General features: G+C 54.8%; 2 protein-coding genes and 1 non-coding gene across 16 annotated transcripts; 1 reads left to right on the forward strand and 2 right to left on the reverse strand.

The window, feature by feature from the left end:
* Positions 1-355: 355 nt before the first annotated feature.
* GMEB1 (glucocorticoid modulatory element binding protein 1) lies at positions 356-12,587 on the reverse strand. Of its 4 annotated transcripts, none has more exons than XM_088178390.1 (10): positions 12,451-12,587; positions 10,929-11,089; positions 9,908-9,990; positions 8,837-8,961; positions 7,929-8,032; positions 6,656-6,810; positions 5,420-5,548; positions 4,596-4,733; positions 3,431-3,544; positions 356-2,366 (listed from the first exon to the last, which is right to left on the reverse strand). In XM_088178390.1, exons 2-10 carry the CDS (start codon positions 11,054-11,056, stop codon positions 1,660-1,662), a joined length of 1,683 nt encoding a protein of 560 aa, XP_088034516.1. In that variant the 5' UTR covers positions 11,057-11,089; positions 12,451-12,587; the 3' UTR covers positions 356-1,659. The 4 variants fall into 4 exon arrangements, with proteins under 4 accessions (XP_088034516.1, XP_014749092.1, XP_014749091.1 ...); XM_014893606.2 differs by having other exon boundaries at positions 3,431-3,553; positions 12,451-12,586; XM_014893605.2 differs by having other exon boundaries at positions 3,431-3,553; positions 10,929-11,105; positions 12,451-12,540.
* A 395-nt stretch (positions 12,588-12,982) lies between these two features.
* LOC106864019 (discoidin, CUB and LCCL domain-containing protein 1-like) lies at positions 12,983-23,373 on the forward strand. 11 transcript variants are annotated; one of them, XM_014893604.2, is made up of 15 exons: positions 12,983-13,110; positions 15,781-16,002; positions 18,206-18,343; positions 18,801-18,852; positions 19,039-19,111; positions 19,279-19,412; positions 19,557-19,594; positions 19,713-19,907; positions 20,606-20,727; positions 20,809-20,977; positions 21,092-21,184; positions 21,378-21,468; positions 21,661-21,698; positions 21,866-21,982; positions 22,428-22,945. In XM_014893604.2, exons 1-15 carry the CDS (start codon positions 13,005-13,007, stop codon positions 22,814-22,816), a joined length of 1,977 nt encoding a protein of 658 aa, XP_014749090.1. In that variant the 5' UTR covers positions 12,983-13,004; the 3' UTR covers positions 22,817-22,945. The 11 variants fall into 11 exon arrangements, with proteins under 11 accessions (XP_014749090.1, XP_088034508.1, XP_088034504.1 ...); XM_088178382.1 differs by lacking the exon at positions 12,983-13,110 and having other exon boundaries at positions 15,859-18,343; positions 22,428-22,593; positions 22,941-23,373; XM_088178385.1 differs by lacking the exon at positions 12,983-13,110 and having other exon boundaries at positions 15,869-16,002; positions 17,961-18,343; positions 19,039-19,197.
* LOC148221272 (U11 spliceosomal RNA) lies at positions 23,142-23,270 on the reverse strand. Its single transcript, XR_015808363.1, has one exon. It is a non-coding gene; the product is annotated as a U11 spliceosomal RNA (small nuclear RNA).
* Positions 23,374-23,394: the final 21 nt, after the last annotated feature.

Consider the following 23,394-nt stretch of genomic DNA (forward strand, 5'->3'; position numbering starts at 1 on the left):
CCCTCACAGGGAAGAATTCTTTCCCATAACTCCATCTAACCCTGCCCTCTGGCAGTGGGAAGCCATTCTTCCTTGTCCTGTCACTCCAGCTCTCTTGAAGCCCCTTTAGGCATTGGAAAGGCCTCTGAGGTCTCCCTGGAGCCTTCTCTTCTCTAGGCTGAGCATGGGATCCAGCTCCCATAGCCGTTCCCACCTCCACCCCAAGCCAGGAAACACTTCCCAGAGGCCAAGATCAGAGCAGCAGCAACCACCCCTCACAAAGTGGGGTTCAGGAATCCCTGCTCATCCCCTGCTGTCCCCAAGGCGACGGAGGCACCACCTTTCACCTCTCCAATGAAAAAAAATCCATTGGAGCTTAATTCCATTTTTTCCTTTTAATGCAAAAAAATAGCCAAACACATCTTCCTGCCCTCCATCCACCCTCCCCAGGTGTGTTTCCTTTGCTGTTGTTTTGCTTAATATTTCCAGCCAAGCAGCTCCCACCCTCCCAGCCCTCCCAAACCTCTGCAGCTCTAAAAGCCACCCGGTGCTTCTCCCACTTCCATTTTCCCAGTGTGGCAAAGCCCAAATGGATCTCCAACCACTGAAAAAAAAAAAAGAGGGAAAGAGGGAAAACAGCGGGGTGCACAGTATTTCAGCAACATGCCAGTTCTAACCCTGCCAAGAGATTATAGGAAGAAAGAAGAAAAAATAATACAAAAATAAAACCACCAAACAAGTAGCAACAAGCACGGAGCAGCCTCAGCACACAGTGTAAACAGAAGCTGTCCCGATCCAAAATCCGGCTCTCCCGGAAAGCAACAGCACAACATGCTTTGTACACCCCGAAAGGTCCCTGTGGTGCTGAGTAGCCAAGGGGGAGGAGCTGGGTTTGCGCTTGAGTTGGTATTTTTTGCCTTATACAAAATGCTGAAGTGATCTCAGAGTCTTCAAGCCGTGTTTGCAGCACCGAGCCTTGCCAGGCAGGGAAAAGGAAGGGGGAAAAGTGCCTTGGGAAGAGAAGGGATTAGGATACAGGGACTGTGAGAGAAGGTCCCAGGGCTTTGCAGCTGGGAAATCTGGACAAGGGAAGGGAGAAAGCAAACAAATACAAAAAAATAGAGATATAAAAACAATTTGTGTGGAGAAGGAGAACATGGACAGTAAATTCATCATACTGTCGGCCTCCGCAAAGCAAGAAAAATAATAAAAAATCCCATTTGAGGTGACAGCGAAGGGTCCAACAGAATTTGCTTCCCTGGGGAAAATAAAAAAATAAATGAGGTACCTGTTCCACCCCAAATCTGTCACCCCTTCTCACAGCCACATCCACACTCAAGCGTTATTGTCTCTCAAATAAAGTCTCCGGGCCAGGGCAGCCCTGGAGCAGAAGCACCAAGGCATGGCTAGTTTCTCTTGGTTGGGTTGTCCAGCAGAGATTCAGTCTCTCCTTGCCACAGGTGGTATTGTTCAGTGCTCCAGGGAGACGGAGCCTTACCCACGTCTCACATTTCTCCAGCTTTGTTTTAAAAAACAAAATTTTACATATATATATATAATATACAGTACAATGAAAATATCCATGGTAACAAATGGGGTGGCTGGAAAAGATGCTTAACAAAAAAGTCTGAAATAAAACAAATTCCCAACTCTTCCCCTAACTGATGCTTGCCTTCCCCACTAGTCTTCTAAGACCACAATCTCCACATTATGGACCTGGTGCTGATGGTCTTCCACATCTCCCACCACTTTTTCCTCAGTCCTCAGCTCTGTCTCCAGGATCACAGCTTTGCCCTCTGATTCGTCTGTGTCTGCCTCAGGATCTGGCGCCGGGTCAATCTCTATAATGGTCTGCCCATCGTCTGAGGTGCCTTCCACAGCTTGGATGGTGGAAGTGATGCCAGACTCCATGGCCACCAGTTCCACGGGGTTGACCACAGCCGCCATGTTGGCCAGGGCCCCGCTGTCCTGCATGGCTGCTGAGCTCAGCAGTGCCAGGCTGGAGGACGGGTGCAGGGTGATAGTGTCCGTGGAGCTGGTCTTGGAGGATGAAACCACGGTGGCGTATCGGAAGAGCTGGGAGCCAGACGGCAAGGTATGAACAGTCACCGGGCTGGAGCCTTGGCTGAGGGTTGCCACTGGGATGTTGCCCACAGAGAACTGTTGTCCAACAGGCGCGATGGCAATGGGGGAGATGACAGTGAACTGAGGCTGCTGGATGGGAGTGGAGGGGCTGAGGATGGTGGCGGAGGCTGGGCGCTGCAGACGGGGTCTCTTGGGGGGCTTGGGAGCACTCATGGGCATCAGCACCACGTTCTGGATGGTTTGGGACTTGGCCTTCTGGTCCCTGGCAAGTTTCTTCTGTTCTTCCAGCTGCCGCTCCAGGTCTGCAAAAGGAATGGTGGAGCAACATGTCACACCAAGGTACATAGGAGCTCCTGGGGCTTCAGAACCAACCATCATGCCCAGGTTTGTGACAGGAGGTCATTCAACCATCCAGTGAGCCTGATCTTGGCTTCTCCCTCGAGATCAAATGGCACTAAAGGAAAAGGGTAGGTTCTCTTGCCACCCACATAGACCTGTCAGTGTTCCATCTGCCAGCACCTGGGTAAGAAATAGGTAACATTCCATACTTGTTGGCTACTCCTTCTGACAAAGAGATGGACATTTCTGCTCCCCACAAGCTAAAGCCACCTGCAAGGGAGAGTGGATAAATCCCCCCAGGCAGTTGGAATTGCTTCTTGAGCTTGGCTGGGTCACCTCCCCATGAGCCAAGCACTGGGGACACCCAGCAGGATGCCTGGGTCCATAAAACATCCCCCTCAACCCTTGTCAGTAGGAACACTGGACCATAGAAGTAGCGCAGTACCCTCATTTATCCAGGGCAGTAGGGGACTAAGACATCTCAGATAACAACAGAACCTACAGGACACGGTGAAGAGGGAGACACATCCAGCGAGCAGCTCTGGGGATCCCAGGTCAGTCAGTGGCTTCAGCTCAGGGGAAGCTGAGCAGGACACTCAATAGCACCACAAGACAAGCAGATAGCCCTGATAGCCAAGACAAGCAGAAGCTCAGCATCCCATACTCAGAGAGGCATATCAGCTTGGGTACAGCACAGTACTGTCCACAGCTCAGGTGATCATGCCACAGCACTGAGCTGGCAGGTCCTATCCCTAATCCTGAGGAATTGGACTCATGCCCGCAGCACCCTAACTGCAGCAAAGGGCACAGACTATGGGCTGTCCAACATCCCAAGCAACTGCTCTCTATGAGACAGGGGAGAGAGGAAATTCTACTCAAGCCCTAGGACAGAAAGGGATTGGGATGCACTTGTTTTGGGGCAGTCTGTACTGAACACTAACCATAATTCACTGGGATTGTGTGGAAGCAAAGTCATGTCCATTTCCAAGAGTAGCAGCAGGATGTGAACCCTTATTAGGCACTTTACCTGCCAGTGTGTAAAGAAACTGCTCCTCTCCTTGCTCTGTCTGGTTTTTCCTGTTGTCCAGTACCTTCTTGATGGTGTCCATTAAGCCAAATGTATGGGCGACATTGTTCAGGACTGCAGCATCTCCAAGGAAAGGGCACAGGGACATTAAGACTTGGGCACTCAAAAGATGATCCTATTACATCAAAAATTTTCTGCTTTTTAAAACTCTCTGTTCTTTCACAAGAGCCAGATGAAAAAGGAAAACCCAACTCCCTCATGCTTCTGACATTCCAGGATTAAATAATCCCATTCGCATGATAAAGCAAATTGGACAGAGCTGTGTCACTCAAGCAGCTCCTAATTGCTGCAAATGAAAGTGTAATTTGCAATCACAGAGATACAAACGGGCTCTCCACCTACAAATCATCACCCCATGCTGCTGACAGTGTCATTAACATGCCAAGCTCCACTGAAAGCTGTGCAAAATATCTATTATAATCCACTGACTTCAGTCATTCACAGTTCCCAAAACCTGACACCTACCAGACACAAAGATGTGCCAGCCCAAAGTTAAATTAGAAAATTAAAAAAGGCTATCCTGGATAAAATGAAGTTTGCGGCTACATGAATTTTCTCTCAGGAAGAGCATTGACAAGAGGTGTTCACAGGGGCAGTGCCGAAACAGATTAGGAAGCCTGATCCAAGTTAAAAATAACCCTAAAAAGGGGAGGAGAGTTATTTTTAACCCAGATCATTTCCCTCATCTGTTTCAGCCCCCAAAACCTGTTTTCTGGCACCAGTGAAAGCAGAACGAGAAGTGAGGGGGCAGGACCTGTTTAAGCCTGCAGTGTCACAGAGAAGTGTTTGAGTAACTCCAGTCCAAGTGACTCTGGGAAAGCTTCCATGAGGGCTGGGAGCTGTGGACAGTCATCTGATGGTCCCAGCAAGCTGCCAGGGTCACTTTGCTCAGGGAACAGGATGGAATGATGTGTCCTTGTGCTTTGAAGCAAAGGCACTTCACAGCTGAGCAGGCTGAGCACACAGACTGTGCTCCCACAACTCAGCTAATGAGTAGGAACTCGCTCACCATCCTGACTCACTAGCTTCACATGGTGGAATGGACCTTTAGCACTGATTTTGTTGCCTGCAACTGCCCTTTTGAGGCTTCTTCCTCACAACCTACCTGTCATCTGGAAGGGAGACTGACCCAACCGCTGCTGCACACCTCTTAGGACTTCTTCTATCTCCTTCTGGATGTTGCACACCACCTCTTCCATCAGCCCCACGTCAGCTATTCCTTTCCAGAACATAAGCGTATCCTCTGGCACAAATGAGGAGGAAAAGAAGTTAACATGTACAAGCATTTGGCATTTTTCCCACAGGGCCACCTTAAACCTCTCAGGGAAGTGTATCTTTTCAAAGTGACTACTTTTGCAAAGCAGTTAGGCTTTTGGGGTGGATAGGACATGTGAAAAAATAACCAACCCAAACCAAGCAAATGGACTCAGGCAGCAAATCAGCAATAGGCTTTTTAGCAAGTCCATAACTTCCAAGGCAACATTTCACATTTTTTCAAGGTGCAGAGCTTAAAATCATGATTTGAGGAAATTCTAGCTATGCTTTCATACTGATACAACAAGGGTATGCAAGGCCAGAGAGATATAGAACAGAGAGCTGATAGGGAAAAAACATGACTCTGCTCTTTGTTAGTTCCAGCCTGGCAGATGTGTTTCACATCCTTGGAATAAAACAGAAAAGCCCCTCATGTAACCAGTAACATCTAATCTGAAGGATCATCCATCAGTCATGAGGCCAGGGCCAAAGTTCTACAGTGGTGAGGAGTTGCATTGGCAGAAAGCCTGGATGCCTGTGTAATGCTGGAGATACAAGGGATTGAGGGACAGCTTTGTCATTGCTCAAACTTTACTTATTTGCAAGATTTAGGTTTCCAAAATGTAACAGGGAAGGAGACAGGAAAAAAGCACCCACCAAGCAGCCTGAGCTTACCTGAGATCTCATCCGTGTCCTTTTTCATGCCTTCCTCAGTGGCCATGGTGACAGCAGCTGTCAGAGCCGAGTTCCACTCGATCCCCTCCTCCATACTCTCCTCTGACAGCGCGATCTGAGTGATGCTCCCTGACGGAAAGCCCCCATCAGCTCCCTCTGATAGCCTGAATCCCTGCTTTGCTTCCCAACCCCTCAGCCCTCCCCAGGCTCTCTTTCACTCTTTAGGTCAGGTTTGTGCTTGGCTTCTTTCAACCAAACCAGATAAAAGCAAATATTGTGGCTTCTCATTGGACCTGTTACTGTGAAAAGCTCTGGGACTTCTGGAGGGAAAACCATGTGCCTTGCACAGTGGAGTCCCAGCTCAAGGTAGCAGAAAGGGATCAGAATAAAGAAGGGAAGAAATAAGGCTCAGCCCAGCCACCCTTCTCCCCTTGCATCATCCACAAGAAGCTCTGCATCCCTGAAATGGAGCTGGGGTCCCAGCTGGCTTATAGAAGGGAAATGGATCTGACACAATTCTGAGTATCAAATTTGGGACTAAACCAATGTGCAGACACTCTAAGTTGGCTGTTGTGCTTTCCAAGAGATTCTCCTTAGCCTGTCAACAACTCTGCCATGTCACCCATGCAGGGGCTCAGAGAAATGTAACCCACTCAGCTTAACGATATGGCCCAGTTGGGAATAGTCTTCTCCCTTAACCTCAGCAAAGAGATCAATTTCTGCCCTGGAGCTCAGGATCACTGAGCACTTCCAGTTGGAATGATAATCAAATCATGTCCAGCCACCACATCCTGTTCATGGATGTTATGGAGAAGGTTAGCATTTCTAAATTCCCTCCTGAGACCAACTCATGCCTGTATAACAGACTGCCAAACAGAAAATATATTGGGAAATGCTGTGCAACCTCTCACAGGTGTTTGCTAACATGATGATCCCAGAATAAGGATCCCTGCAAGGCTCTCAATCCTTCTCCTGGCTATGAAGGCTGTCTCTCTGGAAAGCAGCTGCTTGATGCCAGCTGTTTTCTGGCCTTCCCAGTCCCACAGAGCAGAGCTCCCTGACAGATGCTGCCAAGACGCCTCCAAACAGACACAAGAAGCAGTTTCCTTCCCAGAAACCACAGCAATCTCCTGGTGGGACTGCCCTCACGTGCCCAGGGAGAACGCGTGAAGTGTGTGTAGAAGGGAGAGGAGCATCAGAGGGAAGTTCCCACGGCACTCGTAACTGGTTTCCTACCATCAGCTGAGGTTGGAGTCTGCACCACACTCTGCTGCCCTGGCACTGGTGCTCTGGCGCTGCTAATCAGGAGATCAAACTTGGTGCTTCGACAGGTGTTGGTGCAAACTTTGTCATGTTGGTAGAAGTCAATCTGCCCCGAATCCATCATCTTCCTGTGTAGGGAGTAGGGATAGAATCAGGCTCAGCTCAAATCTCAGCCTAGAGACAAAAGGGAGTATTCTACCTGGGAATGCTATGGCCATGGGAAGGAAAGAGAAAGGGAGATCCCAGGGTCACACACTCTGCACCCAAAAAATCTCCTGCAAGGCTTTCAAATGGCAAACACAAGATACCCCAGCTTCACATACAGGGTTTCAGTCCTGTTCCACCCCAGGTTCCCCAGGCGATGCCACCTCTGTCCAGGGTGAGGGATCCTGACCCTCACATCCTGGGGCCGGGATCTCTGCAAGCTGCTGACCAGGTACCGTGGGCCTCCAAGAGGCCTCCTAGGGACTGCAAAGCAGACAAAATGCCTGCTGGGAGTCCTGAAGCTTCAGGGGTGCAGGTATTTGTTAAGGGAAGGTAAGAACTTCTTTTTTGAGATGGAGAGTGCAACCTCTTCCCTTCTAATTATTATAGTTTGAAAACAGGGGTTTTTAGGCAGAAGACATAGGAGGTAGGAATAACAGTTTTTTACTAATATATTTAACAAGGCAAACAAAAGAAACAACACCACCTATAAAAATTAACAGCAAAACAGAACAGTATAACTCAGTTTCAGTCTTTTTTGGCTCCAGGCTCCCTCTCCCTGTGCTTAGTTACTAATTGTGGGGGCAGGGCAGATCCCACTCAACTGAAGGGGGCTGGGTGATGGCAGCAGCGATCCAGGGGTGAGAGGGATGGAGGAGCGACTCCCCCCTCACGGTGTCGGTCGTGGTGCTCAGCAGAGTGCCCGGAGGTAGTAGGGTGAAGTGGGAAGGCAGCAGTGTGATGTTTGACGGCAGGGAACGTGGCTCCCGGCGCTGGGATGGCAGGGAGGGTGCTAAGATGCCCCGGCCGTCTTCCTCCGATTCCACGAGCGAGCGAGAGCAAGAGAATGCCCTGGCTCCCCTGTCCTACCTTTCCTTTTCCGATATTCCCCCTGTCCCCACCCCCCACCCTGTCCCCTCTGTCCCCACAGAGAGAAAACTGTTACTACTAAGATGTAGCTACAAATACTTAGCATAACAGTGAGAAAAATTCCACAGAAAGGAAAGGGAACAATTCAACCCCCAACAACAGGGTCAAATACCTTAGCATGATTCCTCCAAGGCGAATGGCTCTCTTCCAATCCTTCAGAGTAGACTTCCCAGCCAAGTGAACAAAGTGCTTTGGGCTAATCAATTGGTCATTGAACTGGCAAAGAGACAAAAAAAGGCTCAGCAAACAGGGTAATATCATTTGGGAGGATTGAGACATCCAACACAGCTCATCTGAGCCCCCACTTCCACCCAGAAAGAGGAACTGCTTCTCAGATCTCTCCCAGCTTTGATCCCCTGGGCACAGCAACGCTCACAGCTCCAGGAAGCATGTCTGTAGGGATAACCTGCGAACCATGGGCATTCACAGCCCTAACCGAACAGCCCTGAAGGCTTTATATGAACCAAATCATCTCCTATGAACCTGTATGGTCATTTTGGAGATCATTACAGGAGGTTTCCGTTACATCCAATGGCCCAGAGCATCCAGCAGACACAAGTATTCCCTTGGGCATCTGTTCTGCCCTGCTTTAATGACTCAAGTAGTTCCTGCTGAAGGGCAGGAGAATGAGGGGCTTGGCTGTCACACTGCCATGCTCTCAGGTGGGAAAAACTAACATCAAGATTTCCCTTCTCAATGCAACTTGCTTGCCAAGGAAGTGACAGGAGTGGAGTACCTGGACATCTAGGAAAAGGGAGGAGGCAAAGCTCTGCCAGATCTCAACACACATCTCCTGCCTGCCTTCAGTCCCTCCTCAAGGCCCAATACAACTGAAGTATGAAATGGGTGATAACCTTCTCTCCTTAATCCACTATTTCCATATTTCTCCCCATAAAAAACAACTTTAGCACCAACAATCCAAGGACTCAGGATGAAACACAAAAACTAAGGAATTCCTGTGGAGGCCAACCAGCACACCTGAAGAGCAGAGAAGGAATCCACTGGGAGTTTCTCCCTTACCTTCACACACTTGACATTAATTCCTGGACAGACAAACTTCTTCCAGAGAAGGATAGCTTTGCTCTCCCCACAGGTGATGGGATAGGCGATCTCAATTTCCTCACTCGTTTCAAGGGTGCTGGGGTCTGAGGGAGGAACGGCTCAAAATGAAACTTTGCACCCAGGAGGCTCCAATCCCACAAGGTGGGAGCTGGAAGCTCATAGGTTGTGAGACCTGCATTTGAGAAACCAAGAAAAAAGGGCAGATCCCAGTTCAGGATCAGTCCTCTCTTCATCTTCTCAGAGTTAGTTAGATTAACTCTACAGCAACTGGCATCTGCTTTTTGGTGTAACGATGCTCCAAATGAAACTCATCTATAAGGAAACATGAGATCAGAAATCCAACACACCTGTAAGGGAGGAGGTGTCAACGAGAACAATTTTAGTGGCAACAAAAATGGTTTAAAATTTGAAGCGCAGATATCTCTCAGATTCTTGCAGCTCTGGTTTCTCTTTAGCAACGATATCAGATATTTACTGATAATATATTCTCTTCATGTGCAGAGTTTCTACTAATCCTGCCAAAAGACCCATACCCACACAGGAAGTAGAACTCTAGTGAAGATCTAGTGACAGCACTCAGTGACAGAAGCCTTTTCCCACACACTGTTCAGGATGGCAGAGAGCACTTGGAGCCAACCTGCTCAGTTCTTAGGAACATCCAATCCAAACCATTGGATGGTTGGTTCAGCAAAGACCCCACAACCAGAGCCTGATGCTTCAGCCACCACGTTCTCACCACTGTCATTAATGCTGCTAGTGTCTGCAAACCAGGACTAGGGTGACATCCCGGCTCCCCTGGACCCCATGGGAGCCCTTACCATTCATTGCAGGAGAGCCAGGATCTCACTTCCAGGACTTTGAAACCAAGCAGTAACAGCAGACTCTTATTCCAGAGTATGCCCAGCCCCTGTACCCACATCCATGCCTGGGAATCAGCATCTGCAGGGGCAGAGCCAGAAGGAAGCCCAGCGAACTGGAGACACCAGCCCTGCACAGGAGGGGATTCATCCACATTAAGTGGGAACTCACCAATCCCTTCTTCCAGCTTGTGGATGGTGTGGGTTTCCACGGCCACCACAGCAGCACTGGCCTCAGAGCCCTCTTGGTAAATCCTGTGGTGAAAGTGGCCATGCATAAACAAACAATATAAATAATGAGAAGTTAGGATTCACAGCACAAGATTAAAAAATTCAGTAAATTTCTTTTTGCCTCTCCTCAAGGGACATTTTGTCTGATACACTTTCAATCACCAGGAATTTTTTGGCGAACACTAATAAAACAAAACACTAGTAATCCCAAGGGCTGACACACACACAGGCATTCCCAGTGCTGTCATTCCACCCTCCACTCTGCCAGCGCCACTGAGGCAGCTCTGCAGGTTTCCCTGTGCCTTTTCCTCTGCTTTCTGTCACCCTCGACAGCAGGAAGCAGAGCCTAGTGTTCCAGGATTTCCCTTCCAGCCCTGTATGACACTGGAGTACAGATGACCACAAAGGGAAGTCACTGTCAGGCCCACAGCCACCCTGCCCCACAAATACTATCAAACTAGAGACAGTTTTTTCCATCCTGATTGATCCAGAGTGAAGATGAAACCACTGTCTGCAGCAACTGCCAGGGAGCTACAAAATTGCCTCCACATCCCAGACCCACTTTCTTTTAGAAGAGGATTATTTTAGGGGAGAGCTGGCACAGAGACACATGAAGGTCTGAGCACACAAACTGCCGCATCCAGCAGCTGCAGTGTGGCAAAAACCAACTCTGGGACTGGAGAAGAGAGAGACTGGGACAGCACTGCTTCCACGATACAGGAGCACTGCAGGACACAGCCTCACAGGACAATTTCAGCCCTCGGAGGCCCTGTGACAGCCACACACAGAAAATATTTAATCTGTTGTATTTTCTCTCTCCCCTGCATGGCACAAAACCAACGCAGACCTGGAAAATGCAGTGTCTCTCACAGTGACACTCTGTCTCCACACCACGAAAACTCACAGGGCTCTCCCCCATCCCACCTTGCACCTCCCAGTCACACCAGTACCACCCTACTCACCCTTGCTGCACCGGCTGAAGCTGCAAGATCACTTGGGTTTTGGTATCCTCCGGGTTCTCCCCTTCATTCCCGTCACTTGGTACAACCACCACATCACCCACAGGGACGCTCACCTCGGCATTTGCCATCTCTCACATGAACCCAGCAAGGTTTTCTCCTCCCTGTGGATCACGAGAGCTGGAAACAGATCCCAGAGGCAGATCCCCCTAGTGTCATCCCACTCATAACTTCCCGAGCCAGCAGATCTCTCCAGCTCTGAACCCCCCAACCTGGCACCAAGGAATAAACCCATATGCGTGGGTTTTGTGTTTCCAACATAGAGCTTCTTCCACTGGCCCTGGCTAGCAGTGCTTCCAGCCATCCCTGGGATGCTCTGGTCCACCCCTGCCATGCCCTGATTCCTCACTACCAGGAACATGCCTGTGGATCATCCTTCCCAGTAGAAGCTGGTGTCAAGGTGTGGTGGTACCACAGGACAGGGGGTCCCAAAGAAGCTGCACTCCCAGGGGATGTGCCTATGGTTGTGCACGTAGAGCAGTGGTGGTTCTGTTATAGTGTGGGGCTGGAGGTCATCCCTGCAAACCTGGGGTCTACAAGCTGCTGGGAAAGCCAGTCTCAGAATCGTGGAATGGTTCAGGTGAGATGAAACCTGAAAGCTCATCTCGTCCCACCCCCTGCCATGGGCAGGGACACCTTCCACTGGACCATGCTGCTCCAAGCCCCATCCAGCCTAGCCTTGGACACTTCCAGGGATGGGGCAGCCAGCTTCTCTGGGCAACCTGTGCTAGGGCCTCATCACCCTCACAGGGAAGAATTTCTTCTCAATATCCTATCTAAATCTCAAAGAGACCTCCTGACGGTTGACGGGGTGCTCGGTACCCCCTGGTTGGGATGCACCAGGACAAACCTGAGGAGCCACGGGCACAGGAGCCACGCGCCCACCCGGCTCCAGGCGTGAGACTCCCGCGGGTCTCCGCACTTCATCCCGCTGCGGGGGACAGACAGACCCACCCGGCACCCCTCGAGAGATGGCGGGGTTTTCCCAGGATATCTGGCGCGAGGGGGTCAATAGGACACGGACAAATCGCGGCGGAGATTGCGCCTAGGCCTTAAGTGAGGAAGTGGGGGCTGCACAGGGGAACCCCCTGGTCCCCGCGGGGTCTCCGGGCTGCGGTTCGGGGGTCGGCGGCTCCCCCGCGCTGGGGTCGAGAGGTCACGTGACAGGGGACCTGCGGGGCCACCCTGCGGCGCGCACGGCGCCGAAGGGGCGTGGCCTGGCCGATGGAGGGGGCGTGGCCTCGGCCCCCCTCCCCACGGCGCTGGCTACCCCCCTGCTGCCCCCCCCACACCCCCCCGAGCGGCGCGCGCGCGACGCCCGCCCTCGCGGCAGCGGCGGCGGCACGTACGGCGGCGACCCCTCCCTCCCCTCTCGACGGGGCCAGGCCCCCTCCCGCCCCGCCCCGCCCCTTCGCGCCGCATGGCCCCTCCCGGCCCCCGTAGCGCGGCGCCGGCTGGGCCTTACCGTCGGCGAGCGGCCGAGACCGGGGGCTGTGGGACGGGGGAACGGGGGGATGGGGGGGGGAGGGGCGGGCCGGGCAGCAGCAACGCATGCGCAGTGCCCGCCGCGGCCTCGGCCGCCAGCACTTCCGGCCGCCGCCTGCCTTAAAGGGGCCGCCCGGTGAAGCACGCGGCGCTGTGCTGCTCCCTGGTGGCTGCCGGCAGTATCGCCTTCGCGGCGTGACCCACCAGCCCAAGACAAGAGTTGCCGGCCGGGGTGTCACGGCGGCGCTCGCTCCCCCCTGGTCCCAGCAGCGAGTCGTGGAAGGCGCTACCGGGCATCTCCCGCCCCTAAGCCACCCCTAGCGGGACCACCGGGACCTCCCACGGCCGGCGCGCCGAATCCCCCACTGCCCCCGCCGCGCTGGCTGGTCGACTGACAACGAGGCAGACCAATGGTGACGTGGGGTCGGGCAGTGACAGCCAATGGGCGCGGCGGGGCGGAGGGGGGCGGGGTCGGGCGACAGGCTGCGGAGCCGCGGCGGCGGCGGCGGCGGCGGGAGGAGGAGGAGGAGGAGGATGCGGGCGGGTGGCAGGACGGCCCCGGGGGCGCTGGTGCTGGCGCTGCTCCGCCGCTGCCTCCTGCTCGGCCCTCTGGGGCTGCGCTCGGCCTGTGCACAGGACGGTGAGTACTGATTGCGGAGCACCGGCGGCGGAACATCCCACACCGGGACGCGGTACCGGGAGCCCCACTCCCACTCGTACCCCTGGAGCTTCCTCTTCGTTCGCCGGGATGGGACCGGAACATGGTGCGCGATAGACTGGGAAGGGGGACCAGACGGGCACGCCTCTGCCTCGGGACGGTCCGGGACGGGCTCTTCGCTGTGTCTGGGCCGGGATCGAACCAGGATGGGCTCCCGGGAACGGTTCCCCGCTGTGTCCAGACCGGGCCACACTGGGACAGGGTCGTCGTGGTGCGCCTGCCCTGGTTCCTTTCCGGAACGGGATATCTGCTATCCCTCTGTCCCGGTACCGACCCGGGACGGGGTCTTTACCATCCCTTTGCTCTGGTACCGATCCGAAACGAGATCCCCGCCATCCCTCTGCCCCAGTACCGGACTGGACGGAGTCCCCGCCGTCCGTCTGTCCTGGTACTGGTCAGGGATGGGGTCCCCAGTATCCTTCTGCTCCGCTACCGGACGGGACGAGCTCTGTCCCTGCTCCCACCACCCCCGCATCACGCCGGTCCTGCACCCACCCATTTTCTCCGCAGCCACCCCAGCTCTCTCTGTCCCTGCCCCCGGTGGCGACTACCCCGGGGGTTCCGAGAGTTCTGCGTTCGGCTCCATCCCGCCTGCGAGTCTTTCCCGGGGAACCGCTAATCCACGGATTTAGAGGATCGGTGGAGTTTACATGGAGAGCCGGGCAGTCCCGGGAGTGCCGCGGAGCCCGGCAGCGTCGCTCCCCGGGGTATTTGTAGCCGCGGGGTCCAGGACGATTCGGAGGGAATGTTCAACCAAACGTGATCCCAAAGTTCGTGTATCCCGGTGTCCTTCGTCCCCAGCTCATCCAAGAGCGACGGGTCATCCAAAGCATTATTCTCCTCAAGGGGAAACTGAGGCACGGGGACACTGGGATCACTGGAGGCAGAATCCCACTACGTTCCCCAAGTGTGATTTGGGGCACGTCGTGCAACGAGTTTCCACCGGATCCCAAATAAACTGGTGGACGCGGGGGAAGCTTACCCGGGGCCAGCAGCATGACACAGGCAGGAGTGTGCCGGTCTTTTATCGGAGCATCACCCTGTTGTGTCTTTCTTGCATCCTGTGAGGAAACAAACAAATCCCTGACAGGAATGGCCTCAGCAGGACGCGGCTGTGAGTTCACCCTCACCCGCCAGAAACCCAGTTTTCACATTTTTTGGAGGGTAGTAAAGTTTCCGTGGCTGGGGGCAAGTCCCCTGTGGCTCTGTCTTGGCTATTACTGTCCCCTCGGTAGCATCTTTGGAGCCAAATTCCCAGGAGTGCCTGCAGCTCTCAGTTTATCTCTGGCATTCCCTCCTGGCACACGCTGGTCACACTCAGGGTGTTTTTAACCAAGATTTCCTTTCCTTGGATGTTTTTTTCATTGAATGGATCCCCACCCCTCTGTACCACCAGTATGGATATGCAGCTGGGAGGATCCATCCAAGACCCCCCACTTGGCTCATGTGTCCAGCTGTCCTGGCCATAGAGGGTTTTGCATGCAGATCCCAATGGCTTCGACTTTCTGTGCTAGAAAATTTCCAGAAATACCCCAAATTTCTCTCTCCCAGCAGAGCACCCCTCTGGGAGCTATTGTCCTGGCAGCCCTAGGGTCTTCACTGCCTCCCCAGCCCACGTGCTTGGAGGGCCTGATCCTTCCCAGCTCTGCTCTATCAGCAGATGCTGCCCCGAAAGGGGTAAAGTTAGTGATTTCTCCCAGTCCCATAGGATAAACCTCCTCCCCAGTTTGGATGCCTTTCCCACAGGCTGGGGAGGAGGGAGCTCTGTGGGGGGGCTGGCATCTTTCACCTCCAACCCCCCCTTTTTTATCCCTGCAGGATTTTCCCTTGCTTTGTGTCGTCTCCCAGCAACAGCGAGGGGAGCCAAGGCTGGGGAAATCTATGCCCACCATCCCTTTTCTTTCTGGCTGTGCCAGGATGATGCTTGGCAGGAGCTTTTGAGGGATGTGGAGAGGAGGTGTTGAGCACTGGACCCCTACAAACGCCCAGCCCACACAGTGAGGCTGAGTGGTGCTTCCCCCATTTTCCTGCACTCCAATCCTGCCCAGGAATTCCAGCCAGGTCTCAGTGCTGGCTGTTTTCAGCTTATTTCCAGGATATTCCCTCATGCCCAGAGGCAGTGAGCCCAGAGAAAATCCCCTTTTGTGGTGCATCTGGCATCACCCTGGGAAGGAGGCAATGGGGATGCAGCTGCCCACGGTTATCCTCAATGTCAAGGCTGCAGTCAGGGGGTCCTGGGGGCTGCCCAGTGCTGTACAGCCGCATGGAGTGGGGATATTCTCTCCCCGAATCCTTTTATATCCCCCAAAGAGAGGTTCTCCTGTACCAGGGGATGTGGAAGAGCTGGAGGTAGAGGGGTGTGCTGGAAAACTATGGCAGGGGGAAACTATAGCAGCTTCATCCCTGAATTCCCCTGTGGACAGTTCCCAGTGCCAGAAGCATCCAGAAAAGCCACCAGAAAATTATGCTTTGGACGAGGAAAACATTTGAAGAGGCTGCAGGTGCCCAGGGATTGTTTTGGTGACCTCACCAAGGGAGGAAACTGAGGTAGGGAACAGCCCTGTCTGAGCTCTCTCCCCGGTGTCTCTGCAGGAAACGGCTGTGGCCACACACTGCTGACACCCCACAGTGGCACCCTGAGCTCCAAGAACTACCCGGGCACGTATCCCAACCACACCATGTGCTGCTGGCGGCTCCAAGCCCCCCCAGGCACATCTCTACTCCTGGCATTTGGGGATGTGGATCTGGAGCCCTCCGAGCACTGTGCCCTCAGCTCCTTGCTGCTCACTGATCCCCAGACAGGCACTGCCTACGGTAAGGGGGGTCCTGGGAGAACTGAGGCAGGGGTGATACAAAGTTCTAGATAGGGAGAATATCAGGAAAATCGGGTTTTAGCTGATTTCATCATGGGGAGGGACAATATCTAAGGAGGGGATAACCAAGTGGGGCAGTATCCAAGGAAGAGGATATTTGAGGAGGGGGTATCCAAGGAGGGAAATATCGGAGGATGAGGGGTACTCAATATCTGATGAGTGGGTTATCCAAAGAGGAGAAATATCTAAAGATGGGAATACCTGAGGAGTGGGGGTACCCAAATAGAGGGGATGATATCCAAGGAGGAGGATATCGAAGGAGAGTAATATTTGCAAATGGGGATATCTGAGGAGGCAGGTACCCAAGGAGATGATTATTGCCAAGCCTGTGGGAGAACTGCCCAGCTGGGACCAGATGCAGCCACTGAATAATTAATTTGTCTGCTCAGACGCTGCCCAAACGCTTCCAGGATTTTCCCAGACAGATTTAATGGTCTTGGAGGGATTTGGCAGCACTGGGAACATGACAAGGGCTGAGGAAAACGTCTTCGGGGTGGGGGGAAGCATCAAGTGATAGGGTGGGATGGAGGAAGAGCTCTGATGAGGAGCAGGGGCTGGACAGGAGATGCGATGAGAAATGTGAGATGTAAAGGAGCTGGCTTGGATCCATGGGACTGGGAGTTTTCCCTGTTCTTCAGGGCTTTCACCCTTTCTGGGCTGGTCCCCAGAGGGGTGAGAGCACGCAGGGTCCCTGATCCCCATTCCTTCTGCTGTAGCTTCAGGGACATAATTGTCCCCAAAGCTAAGAGACATGCTGGCCCCAGGCTGAGACACAGAAATGTGTGAGGGGCGGGGGAGACCCCCAGATGATGCTCTTGGTGGGCTGGGGAAGGTGGCCGGGCACCCGCAGCCGCTTTGGGTGCCATCAGGGCCATGCCAGCATGACACAGAGCTGGGGTTCTATTCCCCCTCCCACGGCTAACACTGGCCCTTGAGAAGTCCCAGATGTTTTCCAGGAAGTGGCTGGAGTAGGTGGAGACTGTGGGCTCCTTCCCACTGACTCAGAGCCGGTGTCTGGCCCCTGGCCTGATTCTGTTGGAATGTGGCAGAGTCCTCTGGGGCTCAGCTGAGGGGCTCCCAGCTCCTAGGGTATAACCAAGATCCATACAGAGGTGGCACCACTGACCCAGGGCAGCACTGGCATCTGGCAACCGGTGGAAGGGAAATTCGCATGTGGGTCATCTACATCTTATCTGTATATCGTGCAGACCTCCGTTCTGTCACATATGTGATATCTCTGCATGCACATGTGTCCAACGTCCCCTGGGGTCAACCTCTCAGTTCAATATGACCCAGGCAGGATGAGGATGTGGGTCAGGGTAGGGAAACTGAGGCACAGGGGGAGTTGTCACCAGCAGCCCCAGGGGAGCACAGGGACACAGTTCCCTGTCCCCAGGATAACGATGGCATTTGCTCAAAATATCTCTGGGTGCCCAGAGGCCCCGGTGATGGGCTTGATACTGACGAGAGCAATGTGGGGGACAGAGGGTGATGGCAGTCCAGGAATTGGGGCCACCTTCTGTCCCCAGCTGGGACCAGAGATATCCCTAAGGAATCTGCCTGCCTGCTAAGCCGAAGTTTTAATCAGGGAGATGGAATTGCAAAAAACTGTGGATTAAATGGGAGGAGAAGGCAGTTTAGGAGGCAGCTTCAGCAGCACCTGTGAAAGGGGACATGGGGAGGAGACTAGGACAATGCTCTCATTTTGGGGTCCCATGCGGTGATGGTGTGTGTACCAATCTCTGCAGTGGGGGATGTGGTGGCAGGTGCCTGATGAGGGCAATGCGGCCACCCTGGGGCTATGACCAGCCTGGGCATGGGACCACCCTGTCATGAGATTGCCCTGGCATGGGACTACCCTGGGTGTGGGGCCATTCTGGAACGTGAGACCATCCTCAGGATGGGACCAGCCTGGCATGGAGCCATGCTGCATGGGACCACCCTTCAGCACCCTGGTGCTGGGACTACCTTGAGGATGGGACACCTTGGATGTGGAACAACTCTGGGACCACCGCAGCCCAAATGCCTGAGCCCCCCTGGCCTTGGCAGGGGCCAAGCCAGGGGAGGTGAAGTCCTGGGTCCAGGTGCCCAAGTATGTCCCCAGGGACCCCAAATCCTCTCCACGGTGCCATCCCTGCTGGCAGGGCCCTACTGCAGGAACACCATCCCTTCTGCCCCACTCCTGGTGACAAACTCCAGCACTGTGACCGTCCTGTTCAACAGCACCAGCCACCGTTCGGGACGAGGCCTTCTCCTGTCCTATGCCACCTCGCAGCACCCAGGTATGGGGGCAGCATGCCCTAGGACACAGAGACAGCCCTGGGATTCGTCCTGGCCCATGCAGGGACATGAAGGGAGCTCCTTGCTGACCCCAGGATGAGCTCCCATTGCCCTGAGCTCCCTGAACATCCATGTTCTCCCTGACTGAGTGCAAACATGGGAGACTCCCAGGCAATACAGCCAGCCGGGACCCCTTCAAGAACCCTGAACCCCCAAGTCAGGTGGCACACCAGTATCAGGCAGAGCCACAGACACCCTAGATTGTACCATGGGGCCAATGGCTGCAGGGGCCAAGGGGCCATCCCTTCCTGCCCCTCCAGACATAGGGGCATGAAGGGCAGAACCCAAATAAGGAGCAGGATTTGGTTGGGAAGGGGAATGGGGTGCCCTGGGGCAGAAGTGGGTGTGTGTTGTGGGGCAGGTGGGGGTCCCTCAACCTGGGGTGTCCCTGCCTTGCAGACCTGGTCTCCTGCCTGGTTCGAGGTACCCACTACACCCGGGAGTATGTGAGGTGAGTGGTTGGGGGTGGGAAATGGTACTATTTTGGTGTCCCCTGCCGCAAGGGTCCTCATCAGCCCTGGTTTCATCCCCATCCCTCTCCTGAGGTACAGCTCCAGCAGGATGGGGAGCAGAGCAGGTATGCAGAGGGTGTTTGGATGGGAGGGAGCTCTGACCCACCCCTTACCATGTGTTTCAGTGTGTACTGTCCTGCGGGCTGCAAGGACATCCATGGGGACATCTGGGGCAATCCGAGCCAGGGCTACCGGGATGTAAGTGTGGGCACCATGGTGCACCCGCCAGGGATGGTTCCCCACAGCACATGTGGCCACTGCTTGTCACCCCCATCAACCCAGAGGTGATGAGTGTGGCCTTGGGGTGCCCCACAGGGTGCTCGGCCCTGCAGTGGGGGCCTGCCCTTACTCCCCACTCCCTGCAGACATCAGTGCTATGCAAGGCAGCCGTGCACGCTGGGGTGATTGCGGATGAGCTGGGCGGGCAGGTCACCCTGTCCCGGGAGAAGGGGATCACGCTCTATGAGTCGGCCTTTGCCAATGGGCTCCGCTCCAAAAGGTGGGTGAGGATGGCTGGGGCTGCACCTCACATTTAGCTGTGGGACCCACCCGCACTGACACTAGGAAGCTGCCACGCCTCAGTTTCAGAGACCCCAGGGTTTTTTCACCCCATCTGATGCTCCCCCTGCTTTTTTCTGCACAGGGGATCTCTCTCCGAGAAGCGGCTCATGTTCCACAAAGGTATTTTTTTCCTATTTCCCCTGAAATTAAGGCCTGATTTTAGCTGTCAGACCTGGTGCCACCCCCATATGCCTGGTTGGGGTTTCCGGGTTCCCAGTGTGCTGTCTCCTGTCCCCAGCCTGTGATGATGTGCTAGAGGTGGTGACCTTCAATGCCTCGTCCTGGTGGCACGAGGTGGGCGTGCTGGGCCAGGACCGAGCCTGGGTGGCCGAACGGGCAGCACTCAGCACCAGTGGCCACTCTTGGGCGGCCGAACCCGACGCCCAGACTGCCTGGCTGGAGCTGGACTTGGGCACCCGAAGGAATGTCACAGGTGAGAGTTGGCCATCAGAGGGGAACAACAGCTGCCCATGGCACCCTGACCACTGTCCTCCTGCTGTGCCAGCTTCACTGATCCCCACAAGACTGCCCAGGGCAGTTGCACCCCCATAAGTTTCAGGATGCACTGGAGTTTATTGTGCCATGATTTTACTGGGGCAAACTGGGATGCAAAGCGCACCAGCCCCCCTGGCTGCTCCTGTCCTCTTTTTGTGCCTTTGCCCCCCTCATCTGCAGCCATTTCTGGGATGGACAAGTTAATATTATGCTCTTGCATCTGGTGCCAGTGAGTGTCTTTTGTCCAGCCTGAGCCTGCCAAAAGCAGGGCCTTTGTGTGCCAGCGGCTGGTGACCGCAGCGAGGAAAATGGGGACATTGTCCAGCCGGAGGCTGGAGGAGGGAAGAATGCAGGGCAGTCAGCCGGGGCTGGAGGTTATCAGAGGACCCCGATATTATGTGGGACCAGAGCATCCCACACTGGAATCTGCCACCCAAACCCCCTCCCAGGGTCAGAAGGATCCCCCTCTGCCAGGTGACGTGTCCTGCCCTCCTAGTCCTTTCCCAGCTGGGTCTTGAGTATCCCAGAGATGGGGGTTATTCCAGATGGGAGTAGAGGATAGCGGGGTAGAGGGTAGCCCTTCCCCAGCCCTGCAGCTCCTGAATGACAGCAGGGACCCCCCTCCTGCATTCACAGGCATCATCACAAAGGGCTCCTCCGAGCAGCATGACTACTACGTGACATCCTACCATGTCTCCTCTAGCCGCGATGGGAAGAATTGGAGACCCTACAGAGGCAGCAGTGGCCAGGAGGAGAAGGTGGGCATTGGGAGAACATGGGGCTGAGACACCCTGCTCATGGATATTTGGCCATTGGCACCTCATCACCCTCTCTGGTAGGTGTTTGAAGGAAATGCTGACAGTCAGGGGGAGGTCTCCAACGCCTTTATCCCCCCCATCATCGCCCGCTACATCCGTGTCACACCACAGAGCTGGCACCAGCGCGTGGCCCTGAAGGTGGCCCTGGTGGGCTGCCAGGTGGCACGGGTCCGTGTACCCCGTCCCTACGGTGAGACCCTCCACAGGAGTTCACACCCCATGTCTGAAACGTCCTCGTAGTGTCTTCGCCTCGCTGTGCACCCAGCAGTGGTCTCACAGTCATGGTCCCTGCTCTGCCCCGTAGTGCCCAGTGTCCCCAAGGAGGTCCTTGAACCCACCAGCCGCCCAGCCAGCCGCACCCCTATACCTGGCATCGCCCTGGACCCAGAGAAGGCAGGTGGGTGCCATAGGGGGCTGTCCGTGGGGTGCAGCATTGTCTTTTCATGTTCCAGGTACCACTGGGGCTTCATCCCCCTGTGGAAAAACATTGATTTGCCCTCCTATAGTGGCCGCAGGTGGGCTTCTGGCACTCATGGGTGCAAAAGGGTGGGATGGGGGCCTAGGGGGCTGACACTGCCCTCCCTCCCCAGGCTCCACACTGCTGGTGATGCTGCTCATTGGTGGCTTTGTGCTCTTCTGCTCCTGCCTCCTGCTCCTGGCTTTCCTCTGCCACAGGAAGAGGTTGGTCCTGTCTTGTCCCCTGCTTCGCCCCGGGGAACTCAGCATCACCTCCCCAGATTGCGTCAGCTTCATCCAGCTGCTCACCGGGTCCCAAGGGGTGCAGCCCCTCATGCAGTGGGTGTGAGGATATGAGTGGTGGTGGGCACAGGGTAGCTGGGACCTTTTTCTCCATCTTGCCTCTCTCCTTGACAGGAAGTCAGCAGCAGAGCCGAACTGTGGGATCACAAAAGGTAAAAGGGTTCACAACTCCTCCCCAAAATCAGGGGTCTGTGTGCCATGGGGTGCAGCTGATTTAACTAGTGCTGCTGCCGAGCTCGGACTTGTCCCACCCCCCCAGGGCCACCTGCACGTCCAGGTGACAACCTGTGACAACTGAGCATTTCATCTCCTTTCCCAGGGTACCCCAAGCTGGAGTCGAGCCAGGTCTGCTCCCTGCAGAGCCTGCCAGCCTCCAGCCTGGCTTCCTTCCCCATGGCCCCCATGCCAGGGGACCTCAGCCGGACTCATTCGCCAGGTAACAGGGACATCAGGGCATGAACTGGTCTCTCAGCCCAGAGCTGGAGCTGGGTCTTCCCGATTGCCCCTCCCTCCCCATCCGGTCTGACCCCTCCTCCATTGTGGTCCTGTGCAACAGGGAGGCCCTGATAAATTAGGAATGCCCATTTAATTATTATAATTAATTATAGTTTATTGTAGTAACACCATACATTATTTAGTAGTAGTAGTCATCCACCTCAATTACAGCTGTTGGCACTGGAGGGTGGCTGGGGACAGCAGGAGCCCCTTTCTGTGGTGTGGCAGAGGAATGTGGGGTGTCCATGGGTGGGTGCTCTACCCTGGGTGGGTTTTGGCAGTTTTCCTATCCCTGAAAGTCCAAATATGCTCAGTTTTTCAACGCACCCCACCCACCTCTGCCACAGTACCATGACCCTCCTGACACAGCAGCCTCCCTGTTTCAGAGTATGCTGAGCCAGACCTGGTGCAGGTGAGCCCCTGCAGCCAGACAGGTTCATCCACCTTCAAGCCACTCCTGGAAGAGGGCTACACTCTGCCACTGGTCCTGAGCCACTATGACGTCCCAGGAAAGCACCATGAGTATGCAGAGCCACTGCCGCCAGAGCCTGAGTACGCCATGCCGTTCAATGAGCCGGAGCCTGCCGGGATGCGCTGCAGCACTTGCAGCATTGCAGGGCCTGCTGGGTGCTCCCCGGTGCAGTACCAGACCCCTGCCCTGCGGGCCGGGGAGCTGCCAGCTGGGGTGGAGCAGACTGGCAGCCCCTATTCTGAGAGCTCCCACAGGTGGCCTAGGCACTGTCCTCTTGCACATGTGTACCATGAAGCTTTGTGAGGAGGGGAGCACAGCAGCACGATATTGGGGGGGGGGGGTGGAGGTGGGAAGGCGTGTAAAGGAGGACCTTTCCTGTGATTGGGGGGGGCTCTAAAGTAATCCTATGTAAATATATGTATTATAGCGAGAGAGACAGTTGTGGAACGCAGTGCCCCGCACCGTCAGCTGGCCCGGGGAGCTAACATCTGCCTGGCCTAAGGCGTTCCGCCGTTCGTGGTGCCGTAGCCTCCACCCACTCGCAAGACCAAGCAGTGGAGCATCAAAGCCTTCACAAAAGGAAACGACACCAGCCCTCCCGACCCCTTGTTCTGCCGTTGACACACGCTGGGGCGCCAGAACAGGCGGTTACCGGCAGCCCTCCCTCACAAAAATTGTGCTTCCGAAATCTCTTGATGTCGATTCCGCGGGGGTGGCGCGCGACCCCCCCGTGCCACACACGGCAGAAGCCCTTTTTAAAGCGAGCGTTCTTTCCCGCCCCCAATCGGGAAGCGTCGGGCACTACCTAGGTCAGGGCGATGGACGCTGAAGAAACCAAATATGCTTTTTAGTGTGTCTAACCTGTCATCCTCCCACATCCC

The sequence above is a fragment of the Sturnus vulgaris genome, chromosome 24, assembly GCF_052056855.1.
Source record: "Sturnus vulgaris isolate bStuVul1 chromosome 24, bStuVul1.hap1, whole genome shotgun sequence".
NCBI lineage: Eukaryota > Metazoa > Chordata > Aves > Passeriformes > Sturnidae > Sturnus > Sturnus vulgaris.

What these genes read in the sequence shown, in the direction of transcription:
- GMEB1 (XM_014893606.2), bottom strand. Translation starts at nt 11,056, where the DNA reads ATGGCAAATGCCGAGGTGAGCGTCCCTGTGGGTGATGTGGTGGTTGTA. An exon ending in CTTGGAGGAATCATGCTAAG is followed by an intron (nt 6,811 to 7,928) that starts GTATTTGACCCT and finishes CTCCCTACACAG; the next exon opens with GAAGATGATGGATTCGGGGC. An exon ending in GACTCCAACCTCAGCTGATG is followed by an intron (nt 5,549 to 6,655) that starts GTAGGAAACCAG and finishes GCTTTCCGTCAG; the next exon opens with GGAGCATCACTCAGATCGCG.
- LOC106864019 (XM_088178378.1), top strand. Translation starts at nt 17,863, where the DNA reads ATGACCAGCCTGGGCATGGGACCACCCTGTCATGAGATTGCCCTGGCA. An exon ending in TGCCACCTCGCAGCACCCAG is followed by an intron (nt 18,344 to 18,800) that starts GTATGGGGGCAG and finishes CCTGCCTTGCAG; the next exon opens with ACCTGGTCTCCTGCCTGGTT. An exon ending in TACACCCGGGAGTATGTGAG is followed by an intron (nt 18,853 to 19,038) that starts GTGAGTGGTTGG and finishes CATGTGTTTCAG; the next exon opens with TGTGTACTGTCCTGCGGGCT.